At 58.0% G+C, this 16,013-nt stretch overlaps 1 protein-coding gene across 6 annotated transcripts; it reads right to left on the bottom strand.

Moving 5' to 3' along the window:
• Positions 1-277: 277 nt before the first annotated feature.
• Positions 278-15,838, bottom strand: FLOT2 (flotillin 2). Of its 6 annotated transcripts, none has more exons than XM_059906550.1 (11): positions 15,676-15,838; positions 10,383-10,464; positions 5,106-5,196; positions 4,059-4,182; positions 3,494-3,612; positions 3,262-3,375; positions 3,041-3,160; positions 2,737-2,951; positions 2,139-2,322; positions 1,683-1,832; positions 278-1,567 (listed from the first exon to the last, which is right to left on the bottom strand). In XM_059906550.1, exons 1-11 carry the CDS (start codon positions 15,722-15,724, stop codon positions 1,529-1,531), a joined length of 1,287 nt encoding a protein of 428 aa, XP_059762533.1. In that variant the 5' UTR covers positions 15,725-15,838; the 3' UTR covers positions 278-1,528. The 6 variants fall into 6 exon arrangements, with proteins under 6 accessions (XP_059762533.1, XP_059762534.1, XP_059762536.1 ...); XM_059906551.1 differs by lacking the exon at positions 5,106-5,196 and adding an exon at positions 7,240-7,330; XM_059906553.1 differs by lacking the exons at positions 5,106-5,196; positions 10,383-10,464 and adding an exon at positions 7,240-7,330 and having other exon boundaries at positions 15,676-15,694.
• Between the last annotated feature and the right edge of the window lie 175 nt (positions 15,839-16,013).

Below are 16,013 nucleotides of genomic sequence, written 5' to 3' on the forward strand. Positions count from 1 at the left end.
ATGGACAGAGGTGCAGTGAACATGGCAGCCCCTTCCGTCTTCTGTCTGCAGTGGAGCCAGGTCTCCCTGGCCTCAGGTCTGGCTTCAGCACCTGGGCGATGGCGGCCCTGCTCTAGGATGCTAAGGGGGCATGGCCAGGGTGCTGATGCCCCCCGGTGGCTAGCGTGGGGAAGAACAGGCAAAGTGCAGCTTTCAGGCTGAAGGGGTGTAGGGGTGGGGGACCTGGTTGGTTCTTGCTTCCCAGTCTCTCCCCTCACAAAAGCCACAATACAGGGTGTGGGCATAACCAGATCTTTATTTTCCCAGAAGGGACAGGCAGCGGGGCAGTGCGGCATCCAAGCCCCAGACCACACATGCAGCATCCACATGCAGGAACAGCTACACAGGCTGGGGCAGGGCAAGGGGTGGGGACTGGGACCACAGGACACCCACAGCACCCCTGCCAGGATGCTTGGGTCCTGGGCTCTTCTGCCTCCACGGGAGCAAGGACACAGAGGACTGGGCTGCTTCCCCACGGCTGGAACCCAATCACTCTGGCCAGGAAGAAAGCTGGCACAAGGGGTGTGGAGTCTGGCCAGTCTACAGCACTGGATTCTGTATAGGGTGGCATAGCTTTGCCCACTGGAAGGGCCCAGCCCGACACCCAGGACAGTACAGCCCTAGTAGGAAGAGGGTCTCTACACTTTCTAGTCTCCAGAAGCGCTAGATCCTGATCCCAGAGGGCTTAGCAGAGTTGGGACCAAGCCCCACTCCACCTAGTAGGGACATGTCCATGAAGGGGACTTCCCTGAGCACAAGCAGGGGCCTCCTAAGGCAGTAGTAAACTGAGGGAGCTGCTCTACACAGGAGGCCTTCCCTCCGTGCCCCTGGGCGGGGGAGAAAGAGGTAAGGTATGAGAGCAGGCCTGGGGCTGGGCAGGGGGTTAGTGAATGGCGCTGGCCCTGGGCCTGCAGCCACAGATAACCTGGGCCGAGAAGGGCCAGAGTGGGCGAGGCTGGGGGCTTCCTGGGGGCAGGGACCAGGCCAGGAGAGGGCAGGGTGGCCGTCCTACCCAGAATCCCTGCACCCATGCTGAAGCTCTGGCTGGGGCCACAGGGGGAATGGACAGATGCACAGAAAACTTCAAGGCACCAGGATTCTGAGGAGCAGCAGGGCCACCCCCCAACAGACAGACAGTGATTATACTAAACATCTTCAGCTTAAACTACATGATGTGTGTAGAGGATGGGAGGAGAGGGGAGAGAAAAAGACAAACAGACAAAGGAAGAAACGTACAGGGAGATAAGGGCGGAAGAGACAAACCAGACAAATGTGGCAGTGAAAATGAGGGTGTGGGGTAGAGGAGAAGAGGACGGAGACAGACAGAGACAGGGGAGAAGGGAAGACAGCCAGAGGCCTGAACACGCAGCACTCCTGGTCCCTACAGAATAAGGCACCAGAGTCAGTAACGTTCCCGTTGTCCCTGTGGTACTAAAACGGGTGCTGAAGAGGGGGCGCTGGCTGCTGAACGGTGTGAGCCTTCGGGACCTCACACCTGTGCACCGGTGGCCTTCTTGATCAGTGGTATCTACAAGTATGGGAGATGCCATGAGGCCTTGGCTCCGGGGCCCCCAACCGACCGCTCCGCCTGGGCCAGTCCACTGGGCTGCCCAGCAACCCACCGCGGATGGCTCGACACCCACCTTAGACAGGTCCACGCCCGTGAGGGCATGCACAGAGGCAGGCAGCTCGGCCAGCAGTCGGTTCACTTCTGAGGTCACCTTGCTGTTGTCCCCACTGAGGACCACAATCTCATCGACTTTGGTCAGGGGGGCGGAGATTTTGGCAGCAATCTAGGAGGCGGGGTGGGAGGAGAGCTGGTTGGTACTCAGACTCCATCCACCTGCCCTGTCCAGCATCTCTCCCTCCCGTCTCTACCTCACCCAATCCCAGTGCAGCCTGGGTGGCCTTCATTTGCAATTCATGGTCAGATGGTCCAGTGGGTTAGCGATGAGCCTATGCCTGTTGCGGGGTTCTCTCCCCACTGCTGAGTACTCCCCAGTTTAACCCTCCCAGCCAGCCTGTCGCTGTGTTGCTGACCAGGCCCAGAGAAGTCCAGCACTTGCCCAGCCAGTCCCAGCCTGGGGTGGGAGCCTCACCTGGGGCAGGGCCTCCAGCACCAAGGCCATCTTGGCTGCGTCCCCATATTTCTGGTAGGCCTCAGCCTTGAGTTTCATCCGCTCAGCCTCTGCCTTGCCCATCGCCTCGATGACTGCTGCCTCCGCTTCCCCGATTCTGCGGATCTTCTCAGCCTCTGCCTGTGCCAAGAGGACCTGCTTCACCCTGGGGGAGCCCAGGTGGGCAGGATCAGTGGGAAGTGCCAGGGACCCCTCCAGCCTTGCCTGGGGGCTAACAAACCCCGAGCCTCTGCTTTGGCAGGTGTCAGGGATGGGGGACCCATGAGAGGGGGGTGCCCTGGCCTTCTGGCTCTGGCCAAGGAGAGGGCACTGGCTCCCAGACGCAAATGAGAGAGGGGACCAGGCAGAGGTGCCCTCTGTGCCAGGCACCACCATATCAGGGCCTTAAACCTCCTACATCTAATTCAGTCTTCCTGACAACAATCCCACGGGGGAGGCGGGTCAGCCCTACTTCATGGTGGAGGAGAAGGGGCCCCCAAGCTCGGTCAGGAGTGGAGGGAGTGCGTGGGTGGCAGAGGAGCTGGACTAATCCCCCAGCCCGGGCACCAGTGGCACCTACTTCTCGCCCTCGGCGATCTGCTGTATGCGGTGGGCCTCGGCCTCGGCGGGGCAGCGCACTGTGGCAATGAGCTCCTTGTCTGTGCGCAGGATCTCCTGCGCCTCCACTGCAATCTGCTTCTTGCGCTGCACAACCTCAATCTCAATCTCTTCCTGCCGGATCTTCTGCTGCTCACGGGCCCCTTGTAGCTCGTAAGCCAGCTGGGCCTCAGCCGTCTGTGGCGGGAGTGTGGTCAGCATGTCAGAGGCTGGCTGCCAAGTCCTGGGCCCTGAGCCCCAACCCGAGATGCCCTACAGCTTCTCACCTTGATGTTGACCTCCTCACTGAAGGCTGACTTTTGCAGCTCGAAGGCTCGCTTGGAGTCGGCGATCTTCGTGTCTGCCATGAACTTCACGTCCAGCATCTCCTTCTTGCACTCGGCTTCCTGGGAGCAGGAGGGGCAGGTGCTTAGGGTCCCCTGAGCAACTGTGGTCCCACCACCCCTGAGCTCCCTGTCCCTGGGGCTGGGAAGGAAAGCCCACATACCCGGATGCCTGCATCCCTCTCAGCCTCGGCCACTCCGATGTCGGCATCTCTCTGTACCACAGCAGTCTGCGTCTTGCCCAGGGAGCTCAGATAGTCCACTTTGTCATACACGTCCTGGGGAGGGAAGGGGGAGTCATCCCTGGGAACAGTCAGAGGCATAAAGGTTCCCCTCTGGCCAAGCTCCGCACTCCCGGATGGACGCAGAGGCCACAGCCTTCCCATCACACTGCACCTTGATGGTGAAGCTGAGGATCTCGATGCCCATGCGGCCGACGTCTGGGGCTGCCACCTCCCGCACCAGCTTGGCAAACTGGTCCCGGTCCTGATAAATCTGCTCCACTGTCAGGGTCCCTGAGGGCAGAAGGATCATGGGCTGGCTCCCCAGGGGCCCAGCCAGCTGGGAAAGGGAGGAGGCATGCAGGTGGAGGTCTGAGTGTATGCAGGGGTCACGCGGTCAGAGCTTGGTCTTCCTCGGTTTCTTCTTAACAGCGTCTAACTCTGAGCCTCCTCCTGCAGGATCCAGGCAGGATGAGGAAAAGTGTCCCAAGCAGCACCAGGTGCCTGACCAGACTGGCAGCCGCTCACCCCCTACTTCAATGCCCTCCTCTTCACTCAAGTCACCTCATGTTTTGAAAGGAAATACTTGACAGAAAACATATCAGCTTTTCAGCTAGAAGCCTCTCAGTGGGACTGACAGAACCCCCTGCCCGCCCTGTCCCCTCCCTGGCCATGGCTTGAGGACACTGTGAGGCTCCTTGAAGGCAGCAGAGGGGTCCCTGGGCTGGGCAGGGCCTCACCGAGGATGGAGCGCAGGTGCCCCTCCAGGGTCTGCAGGACGACGTTCTTGATGTCCTGCACACTCTTGCCCAGGAACTGCTCGCAGGCCACGGCCAGGAGCTCCTTCTCGGTCATGATTTTCACCTGCCGGTGGTCACAGAGGCGCCTGAGCCAGGCTGGAGGGAGGCAGACGGAGGCCCCAGACCCAGGAGGATGGTGACGGTACCCCTCCCCTCCTTCTCAGGACCTGGAGGCCTAGGGGCTGGGAGGGGGTGGAGTCTGCCTGAGGCCTCCAGTGGGGAGAAGACATGAGGAACTGCATCTTCACTGGCAGCCCCAGGCCCTGCCACGGCCTCGCTCCTGGGCATCTGGGGCTCCCCACTACCCCTGCAGTCCGCTCTCTGCCCCTCAGCCTGCAGGTCTCTGCAAAAAGGAGAATGAGCAATAGGGGCACAGACAGACAGACAGACTAGGAAAGAGAGGCGGGACAGGGCAGGAGACGGGTCCGGGGTCCGCCACCGAGGGTGGGCATCCTCCTGCCTTTCTTTCCCAAGGCACTAAGCCGACAACCCCCTCACCAGAGGCCTAGAACATGGTTGAACCTGCCCTGTGTGGACTTCTGGAGAGCAGGAAGCCCCTTGGCCAGGCACCAAGCTGGGAAGATAACACAGCCTCTGACTCCAAAGCTCCCCTGCCTCACGTGGCCTCGCCCTCTGGTGCCCACCCTGCAGCCCCCTACCCAGGGAACAGGGAAGGCTTGGATTCTGGGGCTTGGCATTTCTGACACCTGCAAAGAACGGGGTGGGGTTAGTGAGACACGAGTTCTCAGCACTGGTTCTGTCCTCCGCGGGCCCGCTGGGGAAAGAAGGGGTGTCTGTTAGTCCTGCTGGGCGGCCAAGAGGCCGAGCGTGTTCCAGTGGCGACGACACTCTCTTGGCAGGGGGAGCGGGGGCAGGGGCGCTGGAGAGAGACTGCCCCTGGCTGCCGTCCTCTCCTCCTCCCCCCAAACCCCAGCATGGGGACGAGGCAGCTCAACGGACATGCGCGGGGCTGCTGAGTTACTATACCTGGGCGACACCCGTCACAGTTAAAGCTACCCCCTCGGCCGTCTCTACGTCCTCGCAGCGGGGCTGCAACGTCATAATCTCTAGGGAAATCCTGCCAAGAAACGCAAAACAGGGGCATGGGTCTGGGGGCCCAGGGCCTGGGGTGTGGGGAAAGAGTGCGACACCTCACTGCTCCAGCTGGGACGGGCCAGGGGTCCTGCTGCGGGGGAGGACTCTCCGAGGGGTCAGAGCTGGGAGCATGTGAGGAGGAGACGGGTGGGAAAGCGGGCGGGGGGTGGGGTGCAGATGGCTCACGGGGAGGAGTGGAGTGCGCTACCCACGTGCACACATGTCCTCTGCTCAGGTCAGCCTGGCTGGAAGAGTGGGAAAGGGAAGCAGAGGAGAATGGGTTGTGGGTAGTCTGGGCTGGGGGAGGCGGGGTGGGCAGAGTCTAGGTGTAGCTGTGTGTGTGTCCTGGGACAGCACGTAAATGCTGGTCCTCTAGGCCGTGCTGTGCGGGCCGTCCAGGGATGCCATCTGAACATCCCCCAGGGAGGGGCCCTCACCTGTTCCCTGGGTCTGCTCACACCCTGGGATGCCCCAGGAGGCTGCTGAGAAAGCTCTGCCTTGTAGCCTGGCACGCTGGGAGTCTGTCCCCTGCGAGGGAAGCCCTGCCTGGTCCCTCTACCTGGCAACAGGCTAGGACTTGAAGCCCACCCTCTGGGGTTGGGGCCAGGTGGGCCAGTGGGGGACAGGGCTGGGGTCACACTAGAGCTTCCTGGCCAAGGAGCACTAATCCTACAAAGAGTTGTTCTGCCCAGACAACCTGAGTCCTCAAGGGTCCACAGCACCCAGCTGAAAAGGGACCTGGGCATTTGCAGCTGTTTCAAGTAGAACGTGGGTTTGGAGGGAGATGAGGCTGCTCTAGAAGCGGGTCGAGAGAGGCCTGGACCCCACTCATTCCACACAAGGTGCTCTGAGTTTCTTCTCAGGCCTCTGCCCTGAAGCCTGCCCTCCTGTGGCTACAAGGGGTGGGTGTGATGGGGACAGTCCCCTTCCCCATTAGGGATAACACGATGGGTGAGGAAGGGTGTGGTGGTGCAGGGGTTTTGCCTGAGAAGCTGAAAGACAATTTCATGAGAGGGAAGGGGATGGGTAAGGTGACAGGTAGGTCTCTTCCAGCCTGGGGACCTGCCAGCATGCAGGCTCTGAGGAGCCAGGGGCTTTCTGAGGTTCATCACTGCCTCCTCAGTGCCTGGAGCTGACACGGTGCTCAGCAGGGAGCTGGTGAATGAAGCAATGAGGATGGGGACTTGCATGTCATGAAGAAAGCACTTGGACTTGCTAAACGCCCTTGCTCAAGAAAGGGTTTCATAGCTACGGCTGCGTGGCAGTGAGGAGTGAGACAGCAGGTCACTTGCTTTTCCAAGTGAGGTCATGTTCATGATACAGATGGGGTTCCTCTAGCACTTCTTTCCTGAAAATCCCAAAGCGCCCTCATATTGTTCTACTCGCCTTTCCAATATTCCTACAAGGCACAGGGAGGGCATAATTCTCCCCATTTCACGGATGGGGAAGCTGAAGTCTGGTGACAAGAGAGATCTGCTCAAAGGTCTCTCGACACAAATTAGGGGCAGGAAATTGGAGGGTGTCAAGGGGCGGGGTGAACAGAACTCCCCATGGGACCCATCTTCTGGCCTTGCAGGGAGGAGGACTAGGGCTTGACACTGAGGTGTCAGCCTGGAGGAGGGGCCGGCACGGGGCTCCGTGGTGCCTGGAGGACTAGGACTTCTGTAGGAGTCGTTAGGACGGAACCCTCCCTGCCCAGACAGCCCAGCTCTGTCACGAAAGGGCCTGTGTCTCCTGCCTCAACTTACTCCCAATTTAGGCTTGTCATCCAAGGACCCCCACTGGCGGACTTGGGCAGAGCTTCCAGAAGCCCTCGCCCTTTCCCCGCTAGCAGCCCCAGTGAGCAAGGGCAAGGGAGGTGGGGATCTATAGGGATCCATCCTGCCACCCAGCGCAGCAGAGGTGGGAGCAGAGGGGAGAGAGGCACACTCTCAGGAGTGGAGTCCATCGGCTCCTGCCTGCCAGGCCCCGCAGGGCAGGAAGAGAGAAGGTTAGACACAGAGGAGGGAAGCAGGTGGGTTATTACCTGTGCAACCCCTGTTACGAATAGCGGGACCCCCTCCGACGTCTCAATATTCTCACAGCGACACAGGATGGTCATAACCTCCAGAGACAGTCTGAGGAGCAGCCAGGGGGTGGGGAGAGGTAGGGACAGGAAGGGGTAGGAGGGGACACAGCAAACACACACAGTGGTTACCAGACAAGCACCCAAAGCCTGACGCCTGGGGGTGGGGCGGGGCTGCCCTTAGCACTTCAGCTCCCCCCCCCCCCCCTGCCAGCTCAGCCTAGGGCCGTAAGGGGACAGAGACACCCCCTTGCTGGCCTGAGGCCTCTGGGTCTCTTCTCTAGCCCCCATACCCTTCCAGTGAGGAGCTGCCGGGCCGGAGGAAAAGGCTGCCGATGCCCTGGGCCCGTGACCTGAGGTTGGGAGGCCTGTGCGTAGAGCACCTGGGTTACCCACCACCTCACTTTCCCAGGAGATTCCTGGCACAATCTGGCAGACAGCCTCAGCTCCACCCTCCGGACACAGGCTAACCTGTGTTTCCAGAATTGGGCGGGGGGGAGGCCACTCTGGGGATCAATGAGCCACAGAAAATACTGAATCCTGCTCGGGGCACAAACCCTCAAGGCCTGTGCTTCACATCACTAAGAAGGCAATTTAGGGCCAGAAAAGCCCCCCCCAGATTTTTGGATTTTCTGATCTGGGGGGAAGGGTGTGTCAAGGAAGGCTGGGGGAGAAAGTGTGCCCTGCCAGGATATTCACAGGGACAACTGGGAGACAGCGGAGTCATTCACTTTGGAATTTCCGAGCTGGGCACAGGCACAGAGTCATGGCAAAGAAAACCAAGTACTTCAAAGCTACCTGGCCCACCCTAGCTGGGCCTTCCTAGGGCCGCGTGTGTGAGAGTGGGTGCAGGGTGCTGGTCCAGGCGGAGGCCAGGCTGTGGACAGCATGGAAGGTTGCCTTAGACCAGAGGAAGGGAGGAGAGAGGCTGAGGTGAAGGAGCAGAAGCAGGCAGACTCGGGGGGCGGGGAGCAGTAGGCAATGCGGGCCCCCCAACTCTACCCTCGCAGTGCCAGCCCGGGGGCTCCAGCCATGCAGATGTGCAAAGGCTGCCTTCACTCGAGACCCTAAAAATAGCACCTTTGGGTCTGAGAGGACTCTAGACCCAGCTCAGACAGGAACCCACCAAGCTCTCTTTTGGGGAAGGAGGAGAGAGGGAGACAGGAAAGAGGGAGGAGGGAGGGAGGAAGGGAGCGAAGGAGGGAGGCTGCAGCTCAGATGCCAGAGGTGGAGGAATCACTCGGGCAAGGGAGAGAGAGCGGCCCACATCAGGGCCTCAGGATAGGATAGGACGTGGCAGCAAAGTGCAGCAGGAGGGACTTCCCTGAGTCTGGAGAAGAATGGCTGACACCAAGGGGGGTGACATGTAGGATGGCTGTGGAAAGTATCTCAAAAGGGAGGCTGGGCTAGAAACCTCTACTCTGACCTGAGAGGCTCCTGCCAGCCTAGGGAAATAAAGGCCCCAGCTTGTGGAGATGTCCCCCAAGCAGGCTAGGGGCTGGGGAAGGGGCTGCCCCAAACAGGGCCCAGGAAGGGGAGGGGCTGCAGGCTCAGACCACACAGCAAGTGGGACCAGAGGGAGGACGCTGAGCCTGGGTGTGGGAGATCAGTTTCCTAGGATGAGGACAAGGGCCCCCACCCCTCACTTCCAAGCCTGCTGTCAGAGGAGCTTGACCCTCCTGTCTTAGGGTCTGCTCCCTGGAGCAAGAAGAGGGAGGGGGGACCACAGATGTGGAGAAAGGGCTCCTGGGTGTTGCCCCAGCAGTGGATGCCCGGGCAGGACAGGTCTCTGGGCAAATGGCAAACTCTCTCGGCATGGCTGTACGTCGAGGTGTCTTGACAAGATGCTCTGTCGTCCCAGGACTGCATGGCGGGTGGGGTGACAGTGTCTCTGGGGAGGGCACCTCATGGCTTCTGACAGGCCAACTGGCCCCCTCAGGAGTGCTTAGGATCCGCCTGAGAGGAAGCTGTGACCAATACCGATTACTCTCTGACACTTTTGGCCTTGGGCCAGAAGAGTCCCCCAGGATCCCTCAACTTAGACAGGGCCAAGTGTGGGGAGAGATGGAACAGTGGAGGGGGTTAGTGAGAAATCAGTGAAGTTTAAAAGTGGTGACATGCTTCCCATGCCCCTGACACTAGCCAACACCCTCAGACTCCCTGGAGCCCCAAGCACTAGCAGCTCAGTGTAGCCACGGGGCTTCTCTCTGCTGACTGGTGGGGATGGGATCCAGGAAGGGGATTTCACTGGAATCTCCACTGCTTCCCCTTCAGATGACCCTCACCCCCGCCAACATGCCCGCACTTTCGCAGCTCTGCTGCCTGTGTTGCCTGGGTCCTGGCCTGGAAGAATCTGGGCCTCTCCCCTGATCTCCCATAGTCAGGAAGGGGTGCTGGTGGAGAGGAGGCTGGGCCTTATCTCCTCCTGGGTGGGCAGTAAGGGGGCAGGAGAGGCCCAGGCCAAGTCCAGCCCTGCGGCAGGCTCTGGGAAAGCCAGCAGGTAGAGCCTGACGGTGGGCCCTCTGGGGAGCTGAAACCTCCCTTCCCCGAGTAAGTCTCTCCAGACTGATTTAGGAGGTCCAGAGCCATCTTGCCCGGCCCCAGAGCCAATTCCTTAGATCCCTACCCCTTGTCTTTAACACGCTGCTGTCAGAGCCCCTTCAGACTGTATATCCATTCTCTGCCATTTAGCCCCCGCCTGCATTGTCCCAGGGCCTGCACAGGTGAGGGTATGTGTAAGGGGTCTCTTCAACCTTTCTTCCCTTCTTAGACCCACTCCAAACAGGTGTGTATGTAGTTAAGGCTTCGTGAATAACTCTGAGCTAGAATCAGGGCATTAGCATTCTGCTTGAATTCTCTGGGACAGAAGTGATGCCCTCAATGGAAAAGAGCACACCCACCAAGGAGGAGGTGCCCACAGACAGACCTCCTGCATCCCTGTGTAACCCATTTCATCTGCTTCTTAGGAGGTCCCGCCCCCCCAGAGTGGAAGGTGGCAAGTGGTAGATGCTCTAGCTGACCTGTGGGGTGAAGGGGGTAAGGATGGAAACCCTTTTCTCCCTTGCCCACCAGGATGCCCGGTTTGCTGGCCCCCAGGCCCTTACCTCTGAGTGTCGGAGATACACCACCAGGCCCAGGCCCAGCCGCCAAACACATACTGTTTATAGTCAGAACCGCAACAGCCCCCTGGAGAGCAAAGCAAACCACTGCTGGTCAGTCAGTTCTTGGGTCTGTCTACCCTCCATGCCACCAACAGCAGCTCTGGGCCTTCACCTGCTCTGTCACTTGACAACTCCCACTGCTGGGTGCCAGGTGCTGAGGTTACAAATAAATGGAAGGTATGCCCTTAAGGGCCTTGGGATCTAGTTTGGTAGACAGGCAATTTGCATAGAAAGGAGGGTAGCCAATGAGTAGTTCAGAATGTAAGTGCTTTCAGAGAACAGATGAGAGGTCAGTGGGCAAGAGTGAACGGAAAAGCTTCCATCTTTGATTCAACCATCCATTCAGCAAATAAATATTTTTTCATGCTAGGGAAACAGAGATGAAGATAAAATTCCTATCTTAAAAGAGGTGAGACTAGGAGGGACCTTTTCCTGAGATGATGGTCGTACTATGCTATTCGCCTGTTATCAGAGTGACTGCAGTCACAGAGGGAATGCGGGTGGGAGGCTAATGGAAGAGAGTCTCTGAGCCAAGGCTGGGGCCTTGCTCATGTCCAACAGTGAGGCTGGTTCTCTACTCCCAGGGGTTCAGAGTGAATTCGTTCTTCTTGTGGGAGTGGATGGGGAAGGCAAGGCCTCAAAACAGAGGCCAACTCATGGTACCAACTGGAAAAGAGAAAGGGAAAAGGCCTAAAAAGGAAGTGATTCCTGGAAAAACTGTGTATCAACTAAATAGCATGTTGAACCTGGCCACGACCCAGATTCATGCCGTGGACACATACGGCATGCTCTCTATACGGAAATGAGAAAAATCAATTCTTGAAATTCTTGTCACGAACCCTCCTGCTGATGCCAAAATTACTCACGTTCAAGAAAACTCAGTAAAAGCAAGAGGGGCTGTTCACTTGCAGTGCAGACATGTTCAGAAACAGACAATGCAAAGGAAACGAGATGGGGAAAAAGCCAGTGGGTGTCATCATTTCCTCGTTCACAAACTCGGGTTTTCAGGAAAGCCTTAGGGTGTGTTCCTCCCATGGTCAAAGGTCAGGGCGTAGTGTATAGCTGGGTTACAGTGTCTCTCAGGCCCCTTGGGAGGGGACAAGGCAGGGTGGAGGGGCAGAGGGCAGATCATGGAGTGTCTTAGGTATCAGGCCAAGGAGGGGTGTGTGTGTGTGTGTGTGTGTGTGTGTGTGTGTGTGTGTGTGTCTGAGTGATGGGGGAGTCATTTAAGCTAAGGAGCAACAGTTATATTTGCATTTTAGAAACACCACTTTGCACCGGGAGGAAGATACCTGGGTCAGGGAGGCTGGGTAGAAGCAGCCTCTTGCAGTGACCCAGGCCAGACCTAGGGGTTCACGTGGGGGGATAACTTCTAGAGTAGTCTTGTCCAAGATAACTTCCTTCGAGAGTAGAAATGCTCCCCAGCTGTGCTGTGCAACAAAGCACCTACTAGGGACATTTGTTACTGAGCACTTGAAATGTGGCTGGTATAACCAAAGAACTGAATTTTAATTTAATTAACTTAAATTTAAGTGGCCACCTGTGGCTTGTGGCTACCATATCGGACAGTGCAGGTCTAGAGCCTGGGTTTGGGTGGGTGGTCAGGCCGACAACCGAGCAGAGACAACAGAGAGAACCGCGAACCAGAGACAAGTTTTAAACAGGCGGAGGCAAAGGAGCAAGGACCCCACAAGAGCGGCGGGCCTGCCAAGTCAGAGAGCCGGTGTCTGGCACTGCCCACTGAGCGGCCAACCCTGTTTCCTGGTCTGCTCTATGCACAGGGTGCAAGCAGCCGAGCCAGAGGCCCAGGGACCAGGAGCAGCCCTGCAACGTGCACAGGGGCAGGAAGAGGTCTTAGGTCTCTGGAGATACATGTCCTCAGGGCTGCTGCTCAAGGTAAGCCGCTGCAGGCTTCTCCGCCCTGGGGATGGGGTAAGGGAAGCCTCTACGGACAAGCAGTCAATTTGAAACCCAAACCACCTCGGGATCCAGTGAAACTGGAAGAGGGTCCAAAACCACAGCTTGTTCCACTTCTTCTGGCCTGGTCGGGGCTGGGGCACAGCTTCCTTGCTGTGGTAGCCTCCTGCAGTGACCCAGGCCAGACCTAGGGGTTCACGTGGGGGGATAACTTCTAGAGTAGTCATCACTTCCTCGTTCCTCGTCCCCCCCACCCCGGGGACTTCCCAGTGTGCTGTGGGAGGGGTGGTGATAGTGGTGCGGGGCGGGATGGGGGCGGGGGAGCCCAGGGTGGGTGTCCACCCTTTAACTCATTCTCTGACCTTGGGAGCAGGCTGCCACAGCTCAAGCTGGGCCTCGGCCAAGGGCAACATGGCCAGGTTCCCAGGGGTAGCAACAACAGGAAGCTGGGACTGCCAGGCTGTCCCGCCCCCAGCAGCCTCCTCCCCTGGAAGGCATCTTCCTCCCCCCAGCTTCCTGGTCACATTGAGCACCACTCCCAAAAGAGGACGCTTAGGTGGCCCCTCCTTGACCTCCCCAGTTCTCACTGTCTCCAGACCTGGAAGTTTCTCCTAATGTTAGCTCACTTTTTCTAACTCAATCTGCTTTCCTTTGCTCTGTCCTCAACCAAGCTGAAAAATCACAAAATATCCCATGATGACCTCCGTCCTACTCTTAGCCCTCCCCAAACACAGGCGCCAGTCCGCCCTCTCTTTCCCTTCCTGCCCCTCTTCCACCCTTTTCTTCCTACTAGTCAAGAAGACCATCTACAACTCTACAAGCGGGATTTTTTTTTTTTTTTGGCGGTGCTGCACGACTTGTGGGGTTTCAGTTCCCTGACCAGGGACTGAACCCGGGCCATAGCAGTGAAAGCGCCAAATCCTAACCAGTAGACCACCAGGGAACTCCCATATGAGGGGGATTTCTTGAGTCGAAATCCCCCTTAGTAGTCTGGCAATGGCCAAATGTTCATAAAATGCATAAAATAAGATACAGAAGAAACAAATTAAAGTTATCAAAATGTTAAAACAACCAAATGTGTGATATAGTAATATGTGCTCTGTGTAATACATTAAATAATAAGATCTAGTGGTAGATTTAATAACTGGCTTAATTTCAAAGTAGTGATGAGCATGAATGGTTTTTACGGTACCTGCAACAAAGGCAGTACGGTAGGAAAATATCTGCTAATACTATCATGGATTGTTGCTGACGTTAATAATCGTAAGAAACGCTAAATATCAATTTAGGTTAGTGTGAATAAAAATGTACTATTCTCCCCTCATCCAAATGCAAAGACCTCTAAATTCTATCCACAAACTCCAGGTTAAGAACTTCTGACCTACTGTAGAGGAGACAGAAAGGTGTATGGTATTTGGATTCCCCTTTTAAACTCCCAAAAGCAGAAACAGAGGAAAAAATTTTACATTACAGAATGAAGGAGGGGGGTTACACAAGAAGAAGAACCTCCAGACTTTTCAAGTGGAAAAGATGATCATGAAATATATCAACATCCTCCTTCTGAAAGTAGGCTGTGTGAGATGCCCCTGGACTTAGATGCAGGCCCAAGTAATGGGGGCGGGGGCGGCGCAGGGCTGGGAGTCCACGTGCTAGAGAGAGCCACAGCTCAGCTGGATCATCTCAAATCCCAAGGTAATATTATGCTGGGCATTCTCTCTCTCTCTCTCTTCTCTTCCACCCTCCCTTGACTCCAGTTCTCTTAATTCTCAGCGCGGCCTCCTCTCCGCACCCCTAAAACAGCTTCGAAGCTAGCACTGCCTTGGCCTCTGGCCAGAGGACCAGGTTCCTGGCAACCAGAAGGCACAGAGCAGTCCATCTCAGGGGTTCCTCTTGCCCCTCAGTCTCAAGGATCTCCACAAAGACGGGACTGGAGCTTTTGTCTCCTCAGCCCAGCGTCCAGGTTTCTAGAGAGAAATCCCACAAGAAAAACCAAGTGCGATGCAGATTCGGGTTTCTAAAAACCTTCTTTAGGAGTGGTGGCTGGGAGACTGGCCCAGTTCTTATAGAGGAGCAGGTTTGGCCTCAGTGCTCTCTGGGGGTCTCCCTGGTGACCCCAAGGCTATCTTTTCTGGTTTTCAGGGAAGTGAAGGATCTTAGTTCCCCGACCAGGGATCGAACTCGGGCCCCCTGCAGTGGAAGCATGGAGTCCTAACCACTGGACCCCAGGGAAGCCCTAGGGAAGTGAAGAATCTTAATTCCCCCACTGGAGTAAGGTGCTAGTTAGGGAGACTGGGGATTTCCCATCCCAGGGGAGAGATGGATTTTGAGATCCAAACTGAGACAGAGGCCATGTTCTGGGGTGAAAGTTCCCAATGGATTCATCACACCTCTCAAAGGTGGGCAGCTACAAGCCCTGGCCCAGCCCACCCTCTCCTGTTCATTCTGCAGCCGGCCCTAACAACTCTGCACAGGCGGAGAAGCCACACTGACAGTGGGAAGATATGAAGGATTCCTGCAGCTACAGGCCTCCAAGCTGTCAGGAAACACAGCCTCTCCCCAGCACCCGCGCCAGGGGCTGCACGAATTGGTGGCTTGAAAGGCTTCTGCCACTTCCCAAGATACCCAAATATACAATTTAAAGAGCAGCCTTAAGGCAAGATATCTCTCCCCTCCGCAATACTGCAGTCCCCCAGCCCCACCTAAGCTCACAGAAATTCTGGAGTCTGCAGCATTTTGCAACCAGAGCAACACAGAGCCATGTTTCTGTAGAGGCCGCACCCGCGTCCCTGGGGCGGGCAGTGCCAGTTAACCCCAGCAAACCCAGCCTGCTGGGAATTAACGGGTCTGTGCCCAGAGCCCAAGGATTCATGTCCAGGGCCCCTCCCCAGACGTGCACCTGCGACCCAACCCCCGTCCCAGGCGCTGGCATCCGACCAGACTGTTCCCGGAACCCCAAGGTTTCAGTTCGGGATCCCCTAGGCCACAGGGGAGATCCTGCCAAGGGGAGGAAGCAGAGAAAGGAGGGAATAAACACGGTTAAACACGCAGGGCGAGGGAGGTCGGGGGAGAACCTGGCCTGATGCCCTAGGGCGCAGAGCACGGCAAATGGGAGTATTGGGGGGGGGGTCCCTCCTGGAAGGGGTCTCAGGTGCGGCCCGGAGCGCCGTAGGCTCAGGCCCCACCCCCGGAGCCCTTCCCCGGCCTGGCCCCTCCCCGTTCGCTCCCCAGCCCGGCCCCCGCCCTCCCAGGCACAGCCCCCGCCCCAAACACCCTCCAGGCCCTGGGCGTCCCAGACCCACCTCCCTCGTTGCCCCCTCACCTGAAACCACCAGCGCCTCGTTGGGCCCCACCGTGTGGCAATTGCCCATGGCGCCGGCGGGACGGAGGGCCCTCGGGGGCCGCAGAGACCTGGACAGCAGCAGCCGGCCCACTCCGCGCCCGCCCGCACCGCCGGCCACGCCCAGCCTATCCCGCCACCCCCAGCGGCCGCCCGCCCGCGTCCCTCCGCGGCCGCGGCCCCGCCGGAAGTGTGGCGGCGGAAGGCGGGGCCGGCGTGTCGAGGGAAGCAGCCAGAGCTCAAGCCGCGGCGGTCAACACGCTTTATGACACCGGGTCGCCATCGCGGGGCCCAGCCCTCAAAGGCGTCCCTCCACTCCC

Source organism: Balaenoptera ricei, chromosome 20 (genome assembly GCF_028023285.1).
Source record: "Balaenoptera ricei isolate mBalRic1 chromosome 20, mBalRic1.hap2, whole genome shotgun sequence".
NCBI classification, from domain to species: domain Eukaryota; kingdom Metazoa; phylum Chordata; class Mammalia; order Artiodactyla; family Balaenopteridae; genus Balaenoptera; species Balaenoptera ricei.

What these genes read in the sequence shown, in the direction of transcription:
- FLOT2 (XM_059906550.1), bottom strand. Translation starts at nt 15,724, where the DNA reads ATGGGCAATTGCCACACGGTGGGGCCCAACGAGGCGCTGGTGGTTTCA. An exon ending in CTGTGACGGGTGTCGCCCAG is followed by an intron (nt 4,183 to 5,105) that starts GTATAGTAACTC and finishes GACCACCGGCAG; the next exon opens with GTGAAAATCATGACCGAGAA. An exon ending in GTGAGGAGGTCAACATCAAG is followed by an intron (nt 2,952 to 3,040) that starts GTGAGAAGCTGT and finishes CTCCCGCCACAG; the next exon opens with ACGGCTGAGGCCCAGCTGGC.